This window comes from Atta colombica, unplaced genomic scaffold (assembly GCF_001594045.1).
Source record: "Atta colombica isolate Treedump-2 unplaced genomic scaffold, Acol1.0 scaffold175, whole genome shotgun sequence".
Lineage (NCBI taxonomy): Eukaryota > Metazoa > Arthropoda > Insecta > Hymenoptera > Formicidae > Atta > Atta colombica.
Genome location: NW_017259266.1, coordinates 851200 through 868218, shown reverse-complemented (window position 1 = coordinate 868218; position 17019 = coordinate 851200). Strand labels below are relative to the sequence as shown.

Below are 17019 nucleotides of genomic sequence, written 5' to 3'. Positions count from 1 at the left end.
TATATATATAACGAGTGAGTTGTTTGACCGGCTTCCAACCGTCAGCTGAGGCCTTAGATCCTGCCGGATCGTCGGCACTCATGAACTTTGCACGTTATATACGCTATAACGAGAACTTAATAATGGATGTAAGAAAACGCGAAAGTCAAGGGTGACATGGAAGGTTGTCTCGAGGCTCTTTCTTTCTCTTTCCCTTAATGCTCTCATTCTTTTTCTTTCTCTCTTATTCCTTCCATTTCTTTTGCATTTTCTACGAGTATTGTTTATACCATTGTTTTTACCATGGATTGTATGATTCCATAAATTATAAGATTTCTAACTTATGCGCTTCTTCATCTACTTTCCTGATTCTGAATATTTGTTTGCCTATCGATTATATCTCTTTCAACTCCTCTATTATATTTCGTTTCATAATATAGCGATTTCAAATTAGACCAATTTTCCTTATTGTATTTAATTAGATATATTACGTTAGTCTATTAATATATATAATAATAGTCAGTTAATATTTTGAAAAGACGTTTGATTAAGTTGTCTGAAAGTTTGTGCGAATTTTTCAGTATATTCAAAAAGGAAGTGTTCAATTTTAAAATATTAAAAAATTCTATTCTTGTCTACGTTTTTTAAAAATGTTTTAGTTTTAAATTTTTTCAATAAACAGAACACTATGTGTTTGGATTAAAAAACGTTTAAAATTGAACAATTTTCTATTATTAAACGTTTGTTTTGCAAAGATATTTTAAACACTGCACTTTTTACAGTGTAAATAATTTTTAAAAATTCTGCTTTGTTCAAAAATTCGATTTCTGTATGAAAAGGATTATGAAAATATTTACAAAATAGAAAAACATTGTGGATATAAAATGTATATAAAATGTATATAAAATGTATATTACAGATTAAAAATTTAAATAAAAAATATTTTTATTTAAACTTTGAAAATTTGCACAGACCTTCCAAGCGAATATTTTTCCAAATTATGCACTTTTATAATATATTCATGATAAGTTTATCTTATTTTTTTGAAAATAATAAAAAAATGTTTACCTCGTACATCATTCCTAGTGAGAAGACGACTTGAAACGCGTTATATGCTACCAGGACTCCTCTGAGTTTATATGGCTTTCTGTTGGCCATCATACGCGGGCCGAATATGACAACGACGTACAAATAAAGGAGCACGATAAGGATTGTCGGAACGGGTGAATCCATTAACGGCCAGTCGCTAACACGTGGATCGGAAACTGTCGTGAGAATTTCCGTGTATTGATCCAGAGCCATTCTGACTAGACCCTGGGCACTTCCGAATGTCCTATTTGAATCTGTCATCTCGATCCTCAACTCCGGCTCTCTCTCTGCTACTAATTCTGCTGCCGCCGACGCCATCTCTAAAAATACAAATCAATATTATTAAAAATGTAATTATGATATAATCTTATAATTATAAGATTTCATCGGGAATTAAAATATTTTAAATCTAAGCAGATGTTTCTAAAAAAACTTTGTAAATATTACTTTTAGATTTTTATTAATTTTGGAATATTTTTATACTGCATTTATTTTTATATAATGCATGAAAAATAGATGATATACTCAAAACATTTATTTATCAAATTGAGTGCAAAGGAAAAGTTTCATTTTTTTGTAGTTATGTAGAGAGAAAATGAATATATAAAATACATAGTATATATTTTTTATATATTTTCGAATATTGTTAACATAGATTATAAAGGTCATTCTTTAGGAGATTTTTTTACATCTTTCTGAAATCAGCTAAGCGCATAACTAGGAAGATATGATCGTTCTTTATAATTCGATGAAGAATTAATGCGTGCAGGAACCACATTTCATTTAGTAGTGAAAAAATTATTACCCTAAAGTTTTATGGAATTTCTAAGTATGTGCAAATCAAGGCACCTAATTTAATCCGGTTTATTGTCAATTATAACTTAGCCCTGATGACTTACATTCATACAGATTGTTTAGTCAAATCCGATTCGGACAAGAATTAATTTCTTGTTCGGATAAGATCTTTTAATTTACGATTATTTTTGATAAAAAAAGTTACGCGCATGTGAGTGTACATTATTTAAAAAAAAATTCATTTTGTAAATGAAAATTTTTGTATCGCTATAGGAGATCATGTAAAGTAATCTATATAATAAAATAAAAAAATATATATGTTATTAAAAAATTTTGAGAAAATTCTATTGATTTTTAAGCTTATTAGATTTTCCTTAATTGGCTGTAAGCTGTAAAATAGAGAAACAATTGGAAAATTAATGTTTAACAAAAAAATTTTTTTTTAGAAATTGATTCAACTTCTGTTTTCTTCTTTTTCGTATTATATGTAAAAGCTTCTGATTTGATGAAAGATTAGTTTTTATTTGTAATGAATTTCTAGACGCCAGCACGGAATTCGAGAAATGCAGGTTTGAACTCCGGCTGAAGTAATTTTTTGCAAGAAATGATTTACAGAGTTTTAAAGATGTTCGTTACCATCAATAATATTAAATTGTTCAATTTAATATTATCGATTGCTTGTCAATTTAATTTATGATATAACTCCAGCTTTAGTCTAAGACTGTATATTTCAATATCGACAAATAATTAGCACACAATTGACATGAATTGAAAATTGTATTAATTCCCAAAAAGTATTATTAAGTACGAAGATTTGCTTTGGCCGAATAACATTTTTCCGCACTCATTTAAATAATGAATTCGAGCCACTTTTTATTTTTTCAGCATTTCTAAATTTTTTGTCAGACAAAATATATGTTACATCGACCGGAACAAATGATAATTTGAAGGTGCTACGTGAATACCAATTGAAACTAATTTTGCTTTATGAGACCGAAATGAGCATTGCTCGGTTTCTTGTGACGAAATTGATATTAAGATATTATTGCAAATCAAAGATATTATTGCAACATGGTTAAGATATTTTACCGCACCCAGCGTACTCAAAGGATGTAATGCCTTCAAACTATCATTTGTTCTGGTTAGGTTAGGTTCTGGTCGATGCAACATGCTATGTTTGACAAATAATTTAAAAAAAATATCAGAAAAAAAAAGGAAATAAATTTATGAATTCATCACAAGTAAAGACAATCTTTCTGTCAAGTCGAAATTTATAATTCTGAAAAGTGAAAGAAAATATTGAAAAATATTAAAAATATATGTATTATTTTCATGGTTAAATTATGTCGATATGTTTTGGCAGTAAATATTGATAAACGATGTATTAAGACTGTATATGTGAATATACAACAAGTAAAAGTTTAATGCTTATTATGGTTGAAACTGGATCTTAGATGCTTTTAAATAATTTCTATGTGAATTTATATACTAAAATATGTAGTCATTTAAATTACGCGCCAAAATGATTTTTCGGATTTATAAACACAATTAAATTACTATAATAATATCACAAATTAAATTGATAAGCATTTAATAATTTGATGCTCAATCTGTCACCCTATTAAAAAGATGATTAATGTACTGGAAAACTGTAAATAAATTTATTGCGAAAAATATTACATCGGTCAGGAGTCGAAATAAATATTAAATTTATATAAAAATAGTGGATTACTTATTTATATCTAATATATTTTATTAGAAATTCGTATGTGTGCGAGTGTGTGTTGAGAGAGAGTCAAAGATTACAGCAATCCTACAATCGTGCGGATGGGATTCCCGGATAACTCTTTCCGCTCACGTTTACGCACACGGAATATACGTATATTACATGTCATTCTAATCGTTGATCAAAGTCTTCGACGTGAACGCAATAGGTCAGGAAGCTGCGAATATCATTTAAGAATCTCGGCGTTATCGCGAAATCATCGTTATTGTGTCGTGTTTTCGCTGCGACTTTACGCACGGATGTGAACCGGTTTCCTCCTTCCCTTGCGCTTTCGTCCTTCTCCTTCCATTACCTCTCCGCATTTTCCTTTTTCGCCTCGTTTTCTATACGACCTAATAAATCACTGTTTTCGCTTCTTTCGAGTGAACACAACGATGTCAGAGATTCACATATGCAACGACGCTGAACGTGAAATGTGTGAAATTAATGCATCACGAATCTTCACTTACCTCAGCCTACATTCTTGAAAAAGAAGCAATCTCTATTGATACAAACAATTGTACGTTTTAGCAAATCCCGATATATCTAATCCATTTAATGCAGAATTGGGTATTGGAACAAAAGTTCGTAGCGCTACTTTGTATCTACATGTTTTAAAAAAAAATTTGCAATTATAACATTCGCAAAGTTTCAACTTCGAGAGTCTGTCTTTTGAATTGCGATATGATGATTTTTTGGTGAAATTATGAGTAATTAAAGTCAAAATGCTTTTTTATTATTTAAGTTATGATAACTCAGTAACAAAAAATTTTAGCAACATTTTAAAAAAATAAAAATTTTAAACTTTCACTTAGAAAGTCGAATTTTTGTAATTTTTTTGGGCTTGTGACAGGTTTACAGATAGAGAAGAAAATTTCTCATTTTGTTAAGTTTGTAGTCGACTATATAGAAAATTATCAAATTATCAACTTATAGATACTCAAAGGATACAAAATTTTTCGAACGTAGAGATTTTAAGGTTAAAAATTCTTTTTAAAATTGAAATTTCGTTTATTTTTAACAAGATTACAATTGCTTGAATTTTAAAATTTGTAGCACTACAAATTTTCTAATTCAGCACACTATAAATTATATTTCGCAAAAAAATCGACAGCTTAAAAATACGTTAATGAATAATTGCAGATAAATGTTAAATAAATAAATTCTATTTTTGTAATGCCAATATTAAATTAATTAATTTTAAATAAAGTGTCAGACACGCGTCAGACATTAATCAGACACTAATATGTGCGTCGCTGCGTTGAGATAAATCGAACAGATGTGATTTTGCTCTGTGCTAAATCTCACGCATCATCGTTGTTCAGTAATAAAGCTAATGACACATGCAATTTAGAACCTGACCATTGATTTCTAATGATTTCTCGACAGTTTCTTTGGATTGAAGCTGTCGAACGATACGATTTTAATGCTCGACATAGATTAATAGATGTCAATGGATTAACTCTTAAATCTCAGAATTTTTCAATTATATTTTTCAATTATATATTACGTTTCAAATTACTATAAATTGTTCTAAAATCTATCTACTTTAATGTGTAAAAAAAATGGATTATATAGAAAATGTGCCGGTTGAAGAATTAAAGGAAAACTCAGGAGAGTTTCGAATTTTAGAATCAATTTTATAATTGTCACAATTTTTGTCAAACTACTAAGAACGCAGGAATCTTTTTGATAAGATGAATGGCATCGTGACTGTTGCATCTCTACAAAACCATGTATAATCAAATAAATCGCCGTTGATAATGACTTGAAATAAATCGAAATGCGTCCAGACACATAAATTATTATTATATATAATGAACTAATTATTGTATGATTAAATTTGCGCATCGATTACTGCGTGAACTTTTACTTCCCCATATATTTGTTCATTATTTTGTTATAATAATGAAGGAATCTATAATACCTATAATAACTTTATTATTGACAATTTTTGTTATTTACAAATTATATTATATTAGAAAATCGTCTCTAAACATCTCTAGCAAAAAAGAGAAATTCACAACGGCAATAGTTTAACCACATAATTGTCAGCGAAATAGAAAACAACGTTATTTGTTAATGTGAAACATAATGAATGTGTAATTTATATGTATTTATAAATATGTACGAAATTTTTGCTTTACATATATTGAATTAAATTATTCTTTTTTAATACGTCTTATTTTCATTTACTTTCATTTACTTCCACATGCCTTGTAACGGAAACATCTTTCTTCAATTTAATCGTTAAGTGCTTGTTCAACTCTAACAGCAATCATTCTGCATCTATAATTTGTTTACGTTGTATGTTCAAAAAGAAAGATGACACGAAGAGAGATTAACAAGAATAAACTGCAGTACTTGTCGGAGATTATCTAGCGAGTTTTACCGTAAATATACACACGTAATCACTCGCGAACATTTGATCTTTTTCGATAAGCTCCTCATATAATCGCGAGACAGTCATGATGCAGATGACAAATTTGTTATATCGCCCATCAACGATTTTGCACATCTCGCTCTCTTTTTGTCGCGTCATAACATACTTATCGAGCTTTGTCAGCATTACTTGTGTCGCCAATGGACAGCATTAAATTCATGAATGACACTTTCTCGCTGTTTATCAAAAAAGAAATCAATTTCGTAATCTTACCACGCCGTACACATTATGCTGTACGATTAGATTGCGTTTTCGTTAATCTGACGACGTTTGACGATTATTAGCGATGAGTCGCGAACTTTCGCGCATAACAACTGATTCGTGTAATCGCGGTAGAGACAGTTTGTTCTCGTAAGAGGTAATCGTGTAATCGCCTAAATCATTTTCGTCTACTTGGTTTCCTCTTCCGCGCCCGATTTAGGCTCTACGTAACTACTCTCGGAAACGTTTCTGATCTTTTTTTGTCACCGCCACATCGGGTGGCAACTTATCGTGACGAAGAGTTCGCGTAAAATGTTTTTGCAATTTGTGACACTCGATCACTCATGATTTCCGTATTCGTAATGTAATTATGACAATTTGACGAGACATCTATTATCATTTTTACAAGAACGTTTTGAATTATGCCTGCAGAGAAAAAGAGAAGGTCGAAAGAGAAGAGTCGACGATATGATTTCTGACATAAGATTGCTCATAATTTTCATAATCATGATGCAACTATAATATCTTCCTGCTACTAGAACTTTTTAAAGAATCATGTCATACGTAATATTTATCAAAAATTGCCAAATCGTTACTTAAAGGTTTCGAGAATCCAAATTCCAAAGTAGAAGTTTAAAGAATGGAAAAGATAGATCTTTATCTTTTTATCTTTTGATCTTGTTGTTTTGATTGAAAGTAATCTCGATTAAATCACTTAAAAATTTTCAACGTAATTTAAAACACAGAACTATCGTTCTGAAATTCTTTTCTCTGATGAATTAGAGTGAATTGCACCTAGTGCAATCATATTAAATTATACAGAGGTAATTAAAAAAATCTTTCTACTGCTAAAATTAAAAAAAATGTTTTATACGTAATATTTATCAAAAATTATCGAATCGTTAGTGAAAATTCCGAAAAATCGTGTTCCAAAGTAGAAGTTTAAAGAATAGACGAAAAGTTGAATCTTTATGACTTTTTTTATCTTTTAAACGACTTAATCTCTCTCATCTTTTTCTAATCTTTAGAACTAGAAAAAGACGAAGAATAAGTTGAACCGAGATTAAAGTTAATCTACATTGGTGGAAATTGGTTACATTACTGCTTTAAAGTTCTCGATCAAATCACCTTAAAATTTCCGGCAAAACACAGACTATCGCTCCAAAATTCTTCTCCGATAAATATCGACGTGAACTGCACCTAACGCAATTATACGAATAGAAATGATGTATTGGCTTATCATAGCAGTTATCGAATGCATAGAAGCATCGAAATATGACTGTAGATCTCTTTAGACACGGGGGATGAGCAAGCAATAAGTAGACTGGAAAATTAAACGAGCCGCGATCATCGCTGCGGCCGGTATTTTAAGGCCAGCGGAGAGTTTGCATAATTGTAGTTTGCGTAATTGATATTGCAGTTCCGCGAACTGCGAAAACAGAAGTAATACACAGCTGAAGGTTGCCCAATGTCGTTATATGGCCCTTCAACCTTTTCTCGCTGACTTGCGATCTGGAGCGGTCTATCTTTCTTTTCTAATTTTTTTTCAACGATTATACTTTTCACAGCGTTGTGCGTGCGCTTTGTATGTGCATTACACCAAAACGCATTAGCTCGCGAGTGAAAAAACCTTGCTTTATATTCCGCGACACACAGACCTCGAAATATTCAACCTTAACTCGCGACACGGATCTTATGTCACTCTAAATAAGTGTTATTAAAACTGATATCCGCATGTAGGCGATGTCAATGTTGTAGACCGGAATTACACAAAACATAATTGCAATGCATCGTTTATCATGAATTTGGATTAAGTTTCGCACCTATAAGTTTCTTAATAAATATGTTCTGCATTGCTTAAATGAAAGTAGATCTTTCGTTAAGGATCGAATTTTTAATGAAGTTAATCATACAATATTAACATTCGCTTGTGCTAGATCTTATTAATATACATTTGCCTCTTAAATTATCATAATCTTCTTTCACCTTTTTACATGACTCAATTACACAATAAAAAATAATTTAATAAAATTTTTATTATTTATTTATTATTTGCAAAATTGTTTAAATAAATAAATAATCTAATCAATTTTATACAATACCGCAAATAATAATAAATAATTATTTTTAATCAGAAAAATATTATCTATTTTATAGAACAGAAAAATAAAATTTACAAATATACTCTTACTTTATTTTATTTTCTAAAACTTTTAGAGTGAATTTGACTCTGAAGAGTGAAATGTCCCTCTTAAAGATTGAAAATTGAACCACTCTTTTTTAAGATTAGATTTAAATGAGATTCTATTCTAATTTAGAGAATAAATAATAGGCCAATATTTATAATCGATTTTCATATTTAAGACTATCTTAAGATGTTATAAATTACAGGTCAGTATTCATAATCGATTTTTATTTTAAGCTTCTATTAAGTAATGTCTTAAGTCATTAATGCGGATGATTCTAATCTGATTGGTTCATGATATCTTAAAACTGTACTTAAGACGGTCTTAAATATAAGGTCCGACTATGAATACCGCCCACACAGTCGTATTTGTATCTTAAGACATAAATTAAGACGATCTTGAAATAAGAATCGAATATAATATAAATGTCGGTTAATATCATTCATGTTAAGAGTTCGATGTCGAGATGAAATATATATCGTTATAACCAACAAGGTTAATAGCAGCACGTGTTTCACGCGAGATATCCGGTATGTGAATCTCGCCGTACCGTTTTATCTCGACGATGCCGAGCACAGATCTGTAGAGTCAAACGGTACTTGCTATATAGAGAAAGTCTTGCGAGAGTACCAGATAAGGAGGGTGAGATCAGTTGAAAGCGAGAGAAGAAGGATAAGAAGAAAGAGAGAAACGTTGTGTAGCCGGTGTCATCTTTTTCGTGGGTTCTCTCTCAATGGGAGAGAATTCCTATGATGATGACGAAGGTAACATCCGCACGATGGATGGCTCTTCGAGTTTAGTGGGTAAGTGGGTCGTGCCGTCCGGTTAATTACCGATCGGCCTCTCGTGGTGTATCACGTCGCATGCGAGATATTCATCGTCGTCATTCGCGGCTGTTGTCATGACTGAAACCAAGCGGCTCTTTCCTTTTATTTTCTTCGACCTTTCTTTCCTCGGTCCATATTTCGTACTCTCTCAAGCGCAACTTCTCTTTTTGCACGCACGTTCCTTTTTACTTTCAGGACTCACATCGCGAATCGTCTTCGAAAGAGACTTGTTTTAAAGTACCGAAGATATTATTTGTAACAACTTTTTTATCTCAATATAGAATATACATTTTGCTAAAGTAAATAATTTTTTTTACAGAATGATATGGTAATGAAATCAATTATATTATAAATATTTATGTTTTTTATCTCTAATTTTATCAGGCTATTTTAACTTTTTCTCGAATTTTATCTTGATTAAAAATATTCGAGATACTATTAATTTGGCTGATTAATTTAGTATAATCATATCATTCTGAAAAAAGCTATATATTTTTAATCAAATATATATTCTACGTTAAGAGAAAAAAATGGTTGCAATTATTAATTTAACTATAAAATTTATAGCCATTTTCTCGGTATAATATATTTACACTGTACTGTATATTTATATTTTTTTGATAGATGGTCTATATAGTTATTAATATTATTATGGCAGTATTATAAAAATACAGTTTCTAACCATAATTATTTTTTCATGCAATTACAATCACAAATTATTACAATCACAATATTACATCACTTTTCTCTCTGTATGAAGATGAGATTAAAAGAGCTATTATTTTTTCATAACTTATATTTTTCTAAAAAAATATCTTGAATATATAAATCTATATTATAAAGATTTTAAATTGCAATTTTTGTTAATTTATTGCACTCCGTTATCTCATTTTAAACACAAATGTTAGTCGATTGAATAGTACGAATAGTCGGAGAGACTGTTAGTGAGACTGTTAGTTTTTGCGAAAGAATTCAATTGTGATTCGTCTAATCACGAACAATAAATTAAGGAATTGCGGTCGAGAGATTCATATTGACCGGATTAGAATCGTGTCAAGAAAACACGCTTGAATAACATCGGAGCTAATGTTGGTATATACATAGATGCAACAAAAGGACAACTTTACCTTTCGCCCAGTATTTTATGGACTGATTTCATCATCTCTCCACTATCTTTTTGTTTACTTTCGCAAGTGCTCAGCAAACAAATGTCGCTAAATGCTGTACTTACAAAAGTATTTACAAACCTGTTTCATTTTTTTTTGCGTTTTGAAACAATCTAAATATGATTAATTGTTTATTATATATGATTAATTATGTTCATTTTGACTGTCTGTTATACTTAAATGCATATAATTAACTACATGATTAACTTCATTTTTCAGTAAATATTAAATGGAAATACTAAATGGAATTAAATATTTTGTCTATTTTTTTGCTGTTACATTTATAAATAATATATCCTTCTTAATCACGCTAATCACGCTTTTGATTACACTTGTTATATTATTCTTTACTATATAATTATTATCGAAAAATAATTTAATGCATTTGTACTCCAAGTGGAATATCTCGATCCGCACGAACGGAACATGATGAACGTCTATGATCTACAATTTGCAATTTATGGTACGTGATCGCTGCTTCTTTACGATAAAGTTTTCCTTTTGAGATATAAGAAAGAATAATAATAATAATATTATTTGATAGAATATTGTATACTCGTTTGTAAGATATTATATTCTCATGTTTTAGATATTTTTACTTTAATCTCTGAATTATCATTGGTGAGAGTCGAAGAAGAGCGTGCTAAGTAGGTAATGCTACATTGGTTATTAAATGTGACGCGTAATACGCCTTCGGTGATTTTTGCATGGTTTTCATGTCAGTGAATTTTTATCACGATGCCACTTTCTTATCTTTTTACCTTAGATTCTGTACTTTACAAATTATTCTTTAAATTCTACAACTTATTCCATACGAATATGAAAAATAAATAGTTCTTATTGGAACGTTCGGCAATACAGGTTCATGCTTTTTACGTTTGTCTTAATAAAAAGATTAAACATTTTGTTTTTATATTATACACTTATATTATTATAGATAAATTTCTAATAGAATTAATTTGTAACTAATAATCATCTTTAAAGCGAATTCTATGTGGCAACATGCATTTTCTATTATTTTTGACAAATATTAGAAAATGTGCCATATTTTTAAAACTTGCTTTGTAATGCATTGAATATTTTTCTAATATTGATTTTTAATGATTTATATCTAATTTTGAAAAAAGAGAAATATAATCCCGAAGAGTTTTTATAGAATACTAATTTCTATTAAACCAATTAATTTTTTCTGTCTACTTTCTTCTTTTCATAGAATGCGCTTCACTTCTTCAAAAGGAAATTTACAACTTTATGGAGTCGTTCGTTCCGCTTATTATAATTAATTAATTTGCCGTAAAAGAGAAAAAATGCAGCATTTTGATTAATACTGCACATTATTGCATATTGTGCATAATTATGATAAATTATGATATGCTTCGTGATGATTTTGCTTCAGATACGATTTATAGATATATTTTTGTCAAGTATCTTCATTTCTTTTTCTTCGATACTCGTTTAATGGTACTAGCTTAACGTTTCTGCTCAACGACTCTCACTAGCGATTCGCCTTCGGCGATTACCTCTTCCTCTACTATCATTCCGGAAATGAGCATCCTATATCATAAAACGGATTTATCTGTTAAATATCATCGTGTAATTCTTTTCTTATGTAGCAAAAAAAGAAAAAAGGTATTATTCGCTAATTTCTCTGTGCTACTAGCCTGTTCTTGCGTGATCGAAGTGTATCGACTTTTAAGAACCGTTTTCACCACCCAACGAGAGCATTTATTTAGAAACGCCTAAGTGGAAGCGCGGATTTATAATAGCATTAGTAAAATGACGATATATAATGTAAATAAATTAGAAATTAATTTATGAGTAACTAAATAATCTATGTATGCAACATTAACGTATGAGATATATTTATATTTAATTTTAATATTTATTAATATAATTTTTTATTTTTATAAAATTTTTCTAATCTAAGGAAGACTCAAAACATTATTTTCTCCCGTTACCATTAAACTTGTATTAATATATTAAATCTGTGCAATATTTTCTGAGCTCCTATATGCTCGCTTTACCATTTATTTATTTTAAAGCACTAATAACAGCGTTTTTAATATTCAACACTTTTAATATAAAGTATTATTAGTGTTAAAAGAATTGTTAGTTTTTAATTTCAAAATAAGTAATTTATCACTAACCGATTTATAGTATTAAATTTCTTTAAGAGTAATCTTATCCTCCACATAATACCCCACATTCTTCCCTGAGTTTTCGTGTTAGGCATTTCTTTTCAATGAAAACGCAAAAAAATCTGACGATCCGATCCGCAGCACACATTTTTCTTTTCAGAAAAGTAGATAAAAAAAATTCATAATATCGCGCACCTGTCTCTCCCTCCTGAAATTTATGATCAAAGTTAATCGCACGAGACGGTTTTGTCTTCGACCGCGAAACGAAGTCAGGTGCATTCAACAACTGCGTTGTAAAACTAATTATTGTACATCACTGTCGTAGTTCTACTTTCTTTGCCGATAGTACTTTTGAGAATTTAATTGTAATATACCCTGCAATTTTCTAATTCATCATTTTAATGTTTTACGTGCTAATCGACATGCCGATTGGTAAACCGTAAAAATTACTCAACTTCTTGTTCGACGTGAAAGCACGTTTTTCGACTAAAACTGTTTGCACACTAAAATTACTCATAGGGCAACTTTGTTTAGTTCTGGAAAGGAAGGTGTTTTTGCAGAATTAGGTTAGAAAACAAATTTGATAATTTAGAGAAATGTGACACAATGAAAAATAATATTTTGAAAGGTACAAAATGTTCTGTAAGAAGTAATTGAAAATAAGAACGATATATATTTATTACAAATATTTATTACTAAAATTTTCAAACGCGGGAATTTAAGGCATTTTATATATGCAAAATATTTTTTACATAAATCTTAGATAAACCATATTTAATTTTCGTCAATTTTAAGTTTTGTGCATACATTTAGACTAAATTATACATGAATATCAGTATAGATTGAATTAATTGGCAATTGATACTTAAAGAGTATGAATTTTAGATAATAGATATTTAAAGGATAACGCAAGAAAGTTTCGTTATCGTTAACTTGAAAGTAATTATTTGCAATTCTCAAGTGTTTTAATGTCCTCGATTTGGATAAAAGCAACGGTGCGTTACCACTCTTTCGACACACTACTGTCGGAGAGATCTTAGCCTTGACTAGAATAAAATATCTTCAAAGCTTTGCACAGACATATTGTGTCACACACACATGAAATCATTCGTCGAAATCTTTCGTGTAAACGTCTTTCTTCATTTTCTGCATGACGATTATTATTAATCTCGGTGGAAACTAACGATGTTGAAGAACTTAATTAAGTACAATTACTTTATCATCTCTTCATCTTAGGTCTAACAAGGCAATAAAAATCTAAAGAATTCTATTATGATTAACGAGCTCAAAGAAAGCACGCGTTTAAATATTGAAGTACCTATTTAAAATGTTTTTTCATTTAATTAATATTGAACTTTTAAAGATTTTATATAACTGAAAACTATTAATTTTCTGATAGAATATACATATTGACAGTAAACTAAGATAAATTCTTTTTATCAAAGGTATTTAGATAAATCTTGATCAATTTGTTGTGACATTTTATTGTAAGTTATTATAAAGTTGTAATTTTTATTTCTTATTATCTTTTTTTCTTACTGTCTTACTATGTATTGACAATCATTTGACAAATCTTTGACTTAGAAATGATATATATCGTAACAATATATGACATAAATGTCTTTTGCCTTGAATACTTTAAGAAATAACTATGTTTTAACGTACGTAATTTTTTAAGGATTAGTAAATAAAAGAATGTAATTACAATATTTTACATGAAAAATGTTTTAATTTATTAGTTTAAAATAATTATAAAGAAACGAATAATCTATCTTAAAGAGATATAACACGTTACAGCAATAATTCAAGAATAATCAATAATCATAGGATACATTCTAACAAAATTTAAAAAAAAAATAAGGAAAAAAACAGTAAGTTCTGATTCTTGCGGAACAAATTGATATTTACTATGCGTCTTCGGTTATAAAACAATTTACATTATGCGATTTTCTTGTCGTAGTTGAGGTCGATTGTTCCTAATTTTAAGCGGAAACTATATTATCACCGTGAAGTACACGTTTTTGAATAGAAAAAAAATCGGAAATTTGCCAATATCCGTTAGAATAAGTAATGTTGACACTCGTTACATAGCATGCATATTGTCACACATTGGAAAACGATAATCTACTAATATTTCAATCTGTCAATATCAAATCGGCATATATTTTAGTTTAGCTATATCTTTAAATTTTTAGTTTAGCTATATCTTTAAACTTTCGCCGTTTTACTATTCTTCGTCTATTTTGTGTATAATTATTAACCGTTACGTGAATATAATTCCTGCAATCTGATATGCTCATTTATTGGTATTCAGTAAGGACGATAATTAAACTATTACAATAATTACTGTTAATTGAAGAATTAGATTCATATCAGTATTATTTTATTAGTATTGTCCGGAAAGTTCGTGCCGCAAAAAATTTAAATTTAATAAATAAAATTAAAAATTTAAATCTTCTACGTTCAATTTTTCTTCAAAATCGGTACGAACTTTCCGGATAACCCAATATTACTTCATATGTCACTTCGGATTTAATCGAACTAGATCATAAAAATTAGATACAAACGATATCAATATTATTCTTATATTTTCAAGTCTAACTAATCAAATTCAGAATTACATGAGTTTGGAGTCATTTGCTTGGAGACATTGACTGAACTATCCATAAATTACGCATGTTTACGCGCTTTTGATGTCGCTTTGAAAGAGCAGAATCCGTTTTCCTTGGATACATGAAATCACACCATGTTTGTTAAGAAACTGGCTCGAAAAACGGTCCAGCGACCTTGTGCCGAATATTACAGCGTGTTTCGAATGGTTGTGTAATGTGACGCATTTCACGTGCTCGAACATATATGTGAGGGTTATATTAAGGTAGGTAGTTGAATGAGAATTGAATGCATGAATACATAGGTAGCCGATATAATTTCTGTCAAGTGTGTGAAGTTTCTATGTAAGAATTTCTCTCTCTCTCTCTCTCTCTCTCTCTCTCTCTCTCTCTCTCTCTCTTTCTCTCTCTCTATTTCTCTTTTCCTGCCTGTTATACCTGCTGAAATACACGTCGATATTAACGATAGAATTAGAATTAATTTGAATTGAGGCAATGACAATGTTTCTATAGTTCTATAATAATTGTACGGATGTTTTGCAGCGAAACGTCTCGATTGTATAACGCAGGTGAATTACTATTTACAAACTCTCGAAAATTCATATTTACATATATCCGAATGTTATACAAACTAACAAACTATGCGATTTGCTACACATTAATAATCTTTAATTATTTTATATTTTTTAAAATACATCTCTAAAAATTAAAAAATTTTTAGTAGCTTTAAGATCTTCAATACACGTATAAAATTAATTTAAAAACGTGTATAAAAATTTAATAACTTTATGTGAATTAATTAAATTTAATTTACTTGCTCAAGAAATTTAACAATATTTTATTTTTTTATATTTGTTTAAAAATTTCTTATAAAAATTAAAAATATTCTAAAAATTATGATCACATCTTTCTTATTTCGAAATATCATTCTTATACGAAATATATTACATACAAAACGATAAATATTACACAATTAAAAATTTCACAAGAATTGCAGTCAAAAATTTACTTTCAACAGAGCAATAAATATTACAGTACAAAAGATTAATGTCAAAATACTAATGTAACTTTTTCAAAAATCTTACTAAAGTATAAAAATATGTTATTAAAGTATGCCTCATTTTGAAAAAGTTTATTTATTCTATTTTAGTGATAGTTTCAAACAACACGATATAGATAGACATGACATAAATATCAAGTTATTTTCGCGAAAATTGTTTGCTAATAGAAATTTAAATTAAAATTCTAATAAGATAATTTTGATTTCATATTAAATAAATTATTTTGTGCATGAAATAACATAAATAATAATAATAGTTTGTGTTGCGTACACGTATATATACGTATATACACATATATGTAATTACAAATTTTTTTTAAAACATTTAAATATGATATAAATAAAATAGGGCAACGAATTCTTGTTTCAACCTAATATATATATGTGTGTGTGTGTGTGTGTGTGTGTGTGTGTGTGTGTGTGTGTGTGTGTGTGTGTGTACGTGCGCGTATGTGTATGTGTGTATTATATGATAGAGCAAAATTTCAGCTGTAAGAATTGATTTTTTTTTTAAATTGAAATGATTTTTAATATTTTATGAGCAATAGTCAGAATGCTCCTTTTATTTAATATAATAGTAATAACAAATTTTAGACATATTTTTAAAAAACAATTTTGTGGGAAAAATTTTAAACTTTCGTTAGAAAGTCGAAAAAGTTTCAAATATTTTTGGGCATGTGATAATCCATAAAATAAAAAGAAAATTTTCCATTTTGTTCAAATCGTAATTTTCTTTAAGTAAAAATTCTATATATTAGGTA

General features: G+C 29.1%; 1 protein-coding gene across 1 annotated transcript in view; it reads right to left on the bottom strand.

Moving 5' to 3' along the window:
• The window catches only part of LOC108686323 (elongation of very long chain fatty acids protein AAEL008004-like), a 34546-nt gene that overhangs the window by 15681 nt on the left and 1846 nt on the right, over nt 1-17019 (bottom strand). The window contains exon 2 of the mRNA XM_018191583.1: nt 1048-1388. Coding sequence (XP_018047072.1) covers nt 1048-1386 — 339 coding nt within the window. The 5' untranslated portion in view covers nt 1387-1388. The remainder of the gene's footprint in view (nt 1-1047; nt 1389-17019) is intronic.